Below are 9,477 nucleotides of genomic sequence, written 5' to 3'. Positions count from 1 at the left end.
CTTAAACACTTTGTGTCTCGAACTCTATTTTGTGTGGCTGTGAAACCTTCGACATCACATCCACGTAGCATCCTACGACTCTCGTTTTTATTCTACCTATACATTGTATCTCTTCTCTATATAATAATATAAAAAATAATAATAAATTATTAAATTAAATAATGAATGTTTTAAAGTCCACTTATTTTACCCCTTTCTCTAACTAGAAAAAACCTTAACCCCTAAGCTATCTTTCACTAACACCTATAAATACACGCTCAAAAACCTCCTAAGCTATCTTTCAATACTGACACACCCATAGATACAAGCTTAAAAGCTCGCAAATTTTTATTACATAAACTAAAAAAATCAATTCTTGAAAATGGAAGATGAAGGTGGGTTTGTCGAAGACTTTTTTGGGTCATTACCTGAAGGGTTTGTAGCTAAAGCTTTATCTTTAACTAGCCCAAAAGATGCTTGTAGATTGTCGTTAGTTTGTTCGGTTTTTAGGTCGGCAGCTGAATGGGACGCCGTTTGGGAAAGTTTCTTGCCGGTGGATTACCGGAAATTTGTCTTGGCGGCGGCTGACGGTGGCTCTTCGTTGAGTTATTCTACCAAGAAACAGTTGTATCTTCGTTTATGTGATCAACCCATTATAATTGATGGTGGAAATAAGGTAAAGTTTGAATTTTTATGTTAATTTATCAAATGGGTTCTGTTAATTTAGTGATTAAAAGTAATTTTGGTTGTAAATTTTGAATTTTTATGTTGATTCATCAAATTGGCCGTGTTAATTTAGTGATTATAAGTGATTTTGCTTGTAGAGTATGAAGTTTCTTGCTTTTTTATTGTGTTTACATTAATGTCTGTTTTTGGTGGCTGACAAAGTTCAAATTCTTGACCTTTTTTATTGTAATGAATCAAATTGGTATATTTCGTTTTAGTTGTGGATCAATTTGACGTTCGAAAGTTTGAAAGTTGAGATTTTGATTCTGCTATTGAATAATTGTGTACGTAATCCATTATTTACAGAGCTTTTCACTGGATAAACGAACCGGTAAGAAATGCTACATGTTGGCTGCAAGAGATTTATCTATCGTTTGGGGCGATACTCCACGGTATTGGAGATGGATTTCACTACCCGAATCACGGTAAATAATCTTTTAAATATCTTGTTAATCAGGTTGTTTGTCATTGTGTTTCTATTACGAGTACTATTTTGATGCGTTTTAAGTTTATTGATCGAATTGTAAGCGTTTATATCCAAAAATGGTATTAAAAGTCAGAAAGAACAATAAAGCTAACATCTTTGGTTGTGAGATGTAGGTTTTCAGAGGTGGCTGAGCTCATAAGTGTGTGTTGGCTAGAAGTCCATGGCAGGATCAAGACTTCAATGTTATCACCAGACACAGTTTACACAGCATTCATCGTGTTCAAATCGACATCAGAAATTTATGGGTTTGAGTCCCAACCAGCCGAGGTTTCAATTGGGATCAGTGGGCTCGAAAGCCAGACCCAGACCGTTTTTCTTGAGCCAGAAGGTGAAACAAGAAGGGTATATCCTGTTGTGCCCAGAAGACGAATGGGCATGTTTCATAGAGGTCGGGTGCTGAACCCGAACCTGATAATGCCGGTTAACCCGAGTTCAAATGGAAATGGGCCTAAACAAAGAGAAGATGGATGGATGGAGATTGAGCTTGGTGAATATTACATCAAGAAAGGTGAAGAAGGTGAACTTGAAATGAGTATGACAGAAGTTAAAGGTGGAAATTGGAAGGGTGGGCTTGTAATTCAAGGGATTGAGATTAGGCCTAAGCCTTGTAAAAGCTAAAACTGCTCATTTTATTTTATTTTTTTGAATTGTATCTTAGTTACCAACAAGTACTTCTCATGTTCTTTATTTAAAATTGATTTTGTAATTGAATTTATTAGTATTTCATTCTATTCTATTACCAATTGTTTCAAAAAGATTGCCTAAGACACTCTCAGGTTGAATGCTTCTGGTGATTACTGTTACATAGTAAATAGTGTACACAAATAACTATTTGGTCTTAATTTTTGGGAATGTAAAGGATCTAGTCGACATAGTTTCGGCATGCTTCATGAAGATCGATACATTCGTGACTAGTTTGCCTCAATTCTAGTTTTGGCATGCTTCATGAAAGACCGACACATTTGTGACTAGTTCGCCTCAATTGTAGGTATGTCGAGATTGGCATCATCGATCGATAAGTGGATCTGTAAATAAAATGTTGATGTAATGACATGTGTGCTGGAGAATTTTGGACCTTGCAAAGTTGCAAGTAGGTCTGTTGCTGGCCAGTTGTGTTGGTATGTACTTGGACTGAGTAGTATGTTGTTTGTTCTGTATAGTGTAGTTTGTATCAAGTTCTTATTATAAGATCAGAATAATTTATTTATAATGGTTCCCAAAACCAAATCCCAACAACCTGGTACCATGTTGAGGTACATTCATGTGGCCAACGTCAGACTATTGTCCTGGACTCCTGTCTAAGTCAATATGTTGCCATGTTGGCTTGAGGCTAAACCTTACAAATATGTAAAAAATCTTATTACATTATTTATATGAATTTGTAAAAAAAAAATACCTAGAAATATAGAGGTTGTCCAGTGTTTGATGTGTGTTTCTTTGCTTCATCACTTCAAACTTCAAAGAGTGTTCTAAAATTGTATAAAAATATAATATTATTATTTTTATATAGACAAATTTATGTGGTTAGTCTCTACAAAATTTGTCTAGAATGGCACGTATGAGCTCTAAAATTTTAACGCGGATGCCCTTGAAGCTTGCACATGTTGCGTTCTTGGTTCCTAACACTAACGGACGTTAATCAAATTCCACTAATTGCCCCATTTGCGCCTCACATGATGAACATTTTTGTCCTTTTATCAATTCCGTTCTTGAACTTCATCATCTTCAGTCATCCTAACAAAATCCAAAAACCATAAATTTTTTACAAACCCTAATTTGATGTCTTTTCCGCAAAATCAGGAGCAAGACCTTACCAGATATAATTCTAAAGTGTGATAAATGTCAACCTGTAAAGGGATGAACTGCTCATTTGAATCAGAAAGCACTGCTTTTCAAAAGGGATGAACTACAGAGTAGTTTGTACCTTATGCTTATAGTGTTTCTTATAAGCAAAAATTTATGTAAATGAATAATTGTGTATTACCAAAAAAATAGCTATATATACATCAATACAACAAGACATACAAATTCAAAATACAATGATCATGACATCATGTAAATAAATAAGCTTTCAGGAATTAGCCATTGCATTGAGTTTGTGATCTTTATATGGATATCTACACCTTAAAACATCAATAATAACAAGACAAATATATGATAAATATTTGAATTCCCATTGCCAATTACTAGTTCAGTTTCAAAAACTTGAGAAATTAGCAGTCCCAAATCCATATCCATAACAATAAACATTACACAAGATTACAGCTATACACAACTTCAGAACATACCTACAAATTCCTCATATACCCATGCACCTGCTAATTAATTCCTAACACTCTGATCATCCGATACAGTCTCCTCCGAAGATGCATCACTGTTGATAACAATAACATCATCATTATTCGGTTTACTTCTTATTTGGGTTGCACTAGGTTGCAACAACGGGTTGGGCGAACAAGTTACACCTGCACCGGACAGTTGTAACTCGGGTCCTATTCTATTATTCACTCCCATACTTCTATTGAATCCAGAAAAGGGTTTGTTAATCCACTCCATTAATCCAGAAGAACGACCCGTGTAAGAAACAACCGGAGGGATATTAACTACTTCTCTAAGCCAATGTGGTAAGTTAGTCCCTATCGGACCATTGACCATCAACGGGTCAAAGTTTGACCTTCCTTGACTTTCATAAGAGTTGAAATTAACAGTAGCATGTTTCTGAATATTGGATGATCCAAGGGAGAGTTCGGGTTCAACAACAAGATTCGAGTTGCTGGTTGGCATGAATCTTTTTGTGTGAAAAGTTGGTTCGGGCCTTAAAAGTTTGGACTGTTCTTCGTCCCAACGTTCAGCCAACTCTCGTGGGGACCGCCAGGATGTGAAGTGCAACCGAGGATCCATTAAAACGGCATCCCAATTGCCGACTCCGTGCCTTCTTACACCTATCCAAAGAAAGTCAAGTTCCTCCTCGCACCATGTGCTTGTAGGGTCCGGATAACTAGTTTTTCGACCATTTACAGCTCGTGCTTTACTTATGATGTTGTCAAGCATAATCTTGTGTCTCATTAGGGATGCAGAGTCAATTGGGTAATGTGATGATGTCATTTCTTGAAATGATTCTCGAGTTTTGGTGTCAAAGTTGCTCCAAGGAAATAAACTGAAAGTGGGTGTAGAACTTGTTGACGGACGGAAATCGGGATGTTTTCCGTTTGATGACATCAGCATTGACGGCCTATCTACAGGGTCCATGAAAGATGAATCTTGTAAGAAGGGTTTTAATGGGAACACGTCGTTTGCTCTGTCTTCGGGAAAAAGCTGCAACCAACCGAAATACAATATTCATCAGTGGTAATATATAGGTATTTAAGAGGTAGCGTCTTGTTGTTCGAGTTGCATAAAAATTATGCTTTATTTTTTTTATGCGAAAAATGATTAATAAATAAGAAACAAACATATAATAGGTCAAATGTCTATGATACTTTCAAAGTAACCTAACATGTAATTTTTTATTTAAAGCATCAAACCTCCTAAATTTGTTTCATATCAACCCGACCTGCCCTTTCCGTTATCTCTTTATATAGGAATCTGATTATAAGTCAATATCAATCATTGAAGTATTATAACAAAAAAATGCGTTTTCAGGGACATCGGTCGAACACAAGTGGTCGTGTTGAGATTCTACGCACCTCAAGAAAATCGTGTTTTGATGAAAGGTCGGTGCCCCCGAAACGAGTGTTATCGGACAGTTTTGAAGGAGCAGACTGTAGCTGTGCTAATGAAGTCTCCCCTATTTTGTCGTCGAGCAAATCCAGTACCGTACCTCGAGAAGGAAACTCGTGCAAAACTGTTGAATGGCTTCGGCTACTAGACTCGGTTGAAGCTCTATGAGCTTCTGCTACATTATTCTCGGGCTGTACTTTAGAGCTCGAGTCCAGTGTTAAATTGCAGTCCACCGACGTCAATTCTGACAAATCATAAATTTAAATAGTATAAATGAAACTGTTGAAATGATGATTAGTTATGAACCAACTTTCTTAACTTGTGTTTTAATGTCACAATATAAGAGTGCATTTGATACCCTCCATATTCCTTTGAAAAGTGCATTAAATGGTCACAAATACCCCTAAACAAAAGCAATGTGCGCTTACAGAAGTTAGAAAAACCTATAGTAAAATACAACAACAACAAAACCCAATACCACGAGTGGTGTATGGGGAGGTGAGATGTAGACAATCTTTCCCCTATCCGAGAATAAAAACAAGTCATTTCTCCGGGTGAAAACACTCTCAAAACTATAGTAAAATATACCTAAATAAACCAAAAGTCGGTCAACGTCATGTAAAAGTCGCTCAAAGTCGGGTCTGAGTCAGTTAAAGTCAAGGTTGGTCAAAGTTAGGTCAAACTTATAATGTTTCTATACTCAGATTTCGTGCCCTATACTTAAGTTTGAAAACATTCACGTAGTCAACATCCGACTTGATCCCCAACTCGACATAATAGTCGTTTCAAAGTTCCGACCGACTAGTCTCCGTCACACGACTTTTCCAGCCTTGAGAAGTACCAATACGTAATTATGTTGGAGTAATAAGCTAGCAAAACACAAATAAATAAACCAAAAGTATGTTCTGGTTACAAGAAAAACACCCCATGAAATAGAGATGAATCTCTCAAATTAAGTTTAAGAAAGGGTAGTAATGTAATTTTACTTTACCCGTTGCTAATCAGGTACATTAGGCACAAAAAACTACTAACCAGGTAGAGTCTTTGATAAATCAAAAGAAGCTAGTGACCCTTCATATATTTTCTTGTTGGAACTTTCTAAATCATCATCACTCGATACGATATGTAATTCATCTACTGCCGAAACATGGCATTCTGAATCTTCTAGTTGCTCACTACATTTGAAAAAGTCAACACCACATTTTGCAGGCACACCTGATGTAATCCCTATATAAGTAGTGACAAAATCTCGATAAAGCCCTCTGCATCTTTCGGTAAACAAGAACACACTATTTTATTAACACTTCTTACCAGATTCGGGTTCAGTTAAGGATACGGTGTCCTTTAAAATGCATCTTTCAGTAATCAACTCTTCACCACTTGGTCCCTCTCTGCAAAAATCAGCTAAAAAGGGAAAATGAGAACATGGCGTAAAAGTGACAAAAGTCGGCTGGTTTGGTAACGAGTCGAAACCAATCAAATATATTTTCATATGAGTCGGGTCAAGTCAGGCTGACCTGAAACACTCTGTCCTACAAATTTTAGTTAACAGTTGATGCAATCATTATATTTTAATAACATCTTAACCATTTAATTAAAATTGTTTAAAAGATAAAGATAACCCAGTGACCCAGTCATAAATAGGCCAAAATGGCCACATCTTACATATAGGTACAGGAAAAAAACCGAAATTGAAGTTAACGTATACATACATTTCTATTTTAGGAACAGAAAGCGAATGAATATCAACGTGATCAACATCCACACCGGTATCCTGTCACAAAGAAATGAATACAATATATAATTAGTATCCTCTTTAAACAGTTCATACGAAGAAATAAAGTTGGGCCGAAAATCTCAGCAACATAACTACAAAGTAATTGTTTTTAATTAAAAATGGAAACATGAACCCAAACTCACCAAAAAAGTAACTTGTACTATTTTTTAACATTTGAAAAAAATTCTACTTTCAACATGAAATCATATATGCATATAACTACAACGGATAAACAAGGTAAAAATAATAAACTCAAAAAAAGAAGAAAAAAAATGCATTGCAACTCTAGGTTAAATATGTGCAAACCTTTTCTTGATTTGTGTCGTGATTTCTACAATTGGGGTCATCTCCTATTATATCTTTTGAAAGGTCAAATAAACAACCGTTTTCCATGTTGGTATTACATCGATTGACGGCCGCCGTTCTTTTGTGCCTGGATCTGCGACTGAATGTTATCAACGGGAACTCTGATTTGACAACTGCTTTTGATGCAGATAAGTTAACTTGCCGTTTGACACAACTAGAACATAACTTTTCTCCCTCAAGATGCTTTATTGGAGAAATAAAACCACATTAATTAAGATTACATACGATATCATTAGGAATACATGATTTTAAGAATATCTATTATCTATGAACCTATGATTATAAAACTTACTTCATTGGAAGAAAGCGGACTTCGTATATCATAAAAACAATGGCAGCATTCACACTGCACTACATTGCTGTCACTACTATATGCAGCACACTCGTCCAGTATCTGCATAAAAGTTAAAGGATTAGTTCAGAAAAAGCTGCGTAACGAAAATATGGTCAGAAGGAATGCATAGGTAATTTAATTTCAAGTTTTTCAAATAACGGAACCTACAAAATATTAGTTTGAAAAGTTCAAGTTTTTCAAAAAGACATGATTAAGCATAACATGGTATCCTAGAAACAGCATGTACACACACGTCACATAAACCAACGGCAACTCGGCAAGGCCCGCAGAATTGTAGATAAAAATACGATGATCAAGTAACTTCATAGCAATGATGACGAAATAAAAAAACAAGTTTTTCCTGGTCAGATATATAATAGAGTTGTAACTCATTGCCTCTAAAATATATAATCAGGATAGCTTGACAATACAATCTGTAAAAACTTAATATTGAGATTACCTCAGGATCTCGTCTCTCAGATTCATGTGTTACATCTTCTTCTTCTTCTTCTTCCTTGACTGATGTTTTCAACGCCTTTAAATTTTGACAACTAGAAGATTGATCATTTTCAAACCCTATACCTGGTCTTGAAGACAGCCGCTTTCTCTTGTATGTTATGAAAACTTTACTACCAATCATTGAAGCTTTCAGGACTTGATACGTTAGAAGGATATTTCCAAGACTGTTACGCTAGAAATGTGTTAATGAAGCATGAATATGATGATCTCGTGAAGGGTTCAGGACACGACCGGAAAAAATATTTTTCTAAAATAACAAAAAACCAAAATACCGTTCAGGAATCTGATAGAATAGCAGTTCAGTGCCAGTAATTCCCTGCAAAATTAAGTTAGGATTAAATTCGGATAAATTTAAAAGAGCGGCAATTTTGATGTTTTGTGGATTATGAGTTGCATAAATACATATCCAAATGGTTAGATTTATTGAAGGCTACACCCATAAGATATGAAGCTTGTCTAAATATATTTATGTGCACATTTACTGAAGTCTTTCAATATTTTTTTAGACCACCCATCCGTTCATATCCACAACACCTGCCAAAGAAACCCGTCAGCCCGAACCCGGAACACGGGATTCTTTTTCCGGGAGGTAAAACCTCTTGTAACGACTTTTCACCATGTAGAAAAATTAACAAACACAACCTACCGTCAATTAATAACATTTCTTTAAGGATAAACAACAACAATAAAGACTAGTACGTATTGTTCAAAAAAAAATTAACAACAACAATAAAGAAATGCCCTAATGAACTAAACACTACATTAAAAGACTAACTTATGAACACAACAAACATGAGCAAAGGCCTAATTTTTCCGTTTATATCTATAATCTCCTACATGGCTAAAGCTAACCATACTATTTCATTCATCAAATAAAGATATTAACTTTGTTTAATTTCAACATCAAATCTCAATTTAAATCCATACTATCTTCATTTCTTTCACAAAAAACTTAACTAAATCCATATCAAAGTCCATAATAAGAATATGTAAGTACCCTCATCATAATACCGCTTCTATTATTTTAAATTTTCTTTTCTTTTCCTTAAAACTGCAAGCACAGCCACAGAGCATATGCAAATGTCTACTGCTAACAATATTCAACATAATTCACAAGATAGAGTGACATAATCATACATATTAGCATAGTACAAGCTAAAAAGAACAAACGAGATAAGACAAATTAAAAAGCTAAGAACTAAAAACTCACCAAATATTTGCCAAATTGTGAATGAAAGTAACGTACGGAAAGCAAGTGAAGGTAGAAGATAAAATTGAAAAACTTCAAGTGTGTGTGTGTGTGTGTATTCTCTCTCACAGTTTCACTTTTGTGTGTGTGTTGTAGGAGATGGGATGAAAGTAGGGCCCACTAACGAATTCAATTCCATTGTGTTGTTGTGGGTGGTGGTGGCACGTGACAGTGTACGCGTGTAAAGATGGAGTGTGCGAAGCGCGTGAGAGTGGCAGCGCGTGGGAGAGTGACAATGACTAGTGGAAGCTGCAGACTGAAATGTCTTTCTTTTATGGTCAAAAGCAAATGGTAACAGCAATTCATCTATGTTATGTGTA

General features: G+C 35.5%; 2 protein-coding genes across 3 annotated transcripts; one reads left to right on the top strand and one right to left on the bottom strand.

Annotated features, from left to right (window-relative positions):
- Nucleotides 1-214: 214 nt before the first annotated feature.
- On the top strand, nt 215-1,906 carry LOC139844895 (putative F-box protein PP2-B12). The gene is made up of 3 exons (XM_071835119.1): nt 215-655; nt 1,012-1,130; nt 1,306-1,906. Exons 1-3 carry the CDS (start codon nt 362-364, stop codon nt 1,808-1,810), a joined length of 918 nt encoding a protein of 305 aa, XP_071691220.1. The 5' UTR covers nt 215-361; the 3' UTR covers nt 1,811-1,906.
- A 1,375-nt stretch (nt 1,907-3,281) lies between these two features.
- On the bottom strand, nt 3,282-8,149 carry LOC139844894 (uncharacterized). 2 transcript variants are annotated; one of them, XM_071835117.1, is made up of 8 exons: nt 7,850-8,149; nt 7,348-7,449; nt 6,996-7,238; nt 6,625-6,686; nt 6,224-6,303; nt 5,945-6,139; nt 4,879-5,156; nt 3,282-4,507 (listed from the first exon to the last, which is right to left on the bottom strand). In XM_071835117.1, exons 1-8 carry the CDS (start codon nt 8,027-8,029, stop codon nt 3,515-3,517), a joined length of 2,133 nt encoding a protein of 710 aa, XP_071691218.1. In that variant the 5' UTR covers nt 8,030-8,149; the 3' UTR covers nt 3,282-3,514. The 2 variants fall into 2 exon arrangements, with proteins under 2 accessions (XP_071691218.1, XP_071691219.1); XM_071835118.1 differs by having other exon boundaries at nt 5,945-6,127.
- Between the last annotated feature and the right edge of the window lie 1,328 nt (nt 8,150-9,477).

This window comes from Rutidosis leptorrhynchoides, chromosome 4, assembly GCF_046630445.1.
Source record: "Rutidosis leptorrhynchoides isolate AG116_Rl617_1_P2 chromosome 4, CSIRO_AGI_Rlap_v1, whole genome shotgun sequence".
NCBI classification, from domain to species: domain Eukaryota; kingdom Viridiplantae; phylum Streptophyta; class Magnoliopsida; order Asterales; family Asteraceae; genus Rutidosis; species Rutidosis leptorrhynchoides.
Note: the sequence above shows the minus strand (reverse complement) of the source record. Positions and strands in the feature narration are given on the sequence as shown.

What these genes read in the sequence shown, in the direction of transcription:
- LOC139844894 (XM_071835117.1), bottom strand. Translation starts at nt 8,029, where the DNA reads ATGATTGGTAGTAAAGTTTTCATAACATACAAGAGAAAGCGGCTGTCT. An exon ending in GTCCGCTTTCTTCCAATGAA is followed by an intron (nt 7,239 to 7,347) that starts GTAAGTTTTATA and finishes TCTCCAATAAAG; the next exon opens with CATCTTGAGGGAGAAAAGTT. An exon ending in ACGACACAAATCAAGAAAAG is followed by an intron (nt 6,687 to 6,995) that starts GTTTGCACATAT and finishes TCTTTGTGACAG; the next exon opens with GATACCGGTGTGGATGTTGA.
- LOC139844895 (XM_071835119.1), top strand. Translation starts at nt 362, where the DNA reads ATGGAAGATGAAGGTGGGTTTGTCGAAGACTTTTTTGGGTCATTACCT. An exon ending in TAATTGATGGTGGAAATAAG is followed by an intron (nt 656 to 1,011) that starts GTAAAGTTTGAA and finishes CATTATTTACAG; the next exon opens with AGCTTTTCACTGGATAAACG. An exon ending in ATTTCACTACCCGAATCACG is followed by an intron (nt 1,131 to 1,305) that starts GTAAATAATCTT and finishes TGTGAGATGTAG; the next exon opens with GTTTTCAGAGGTGGCTGAGC.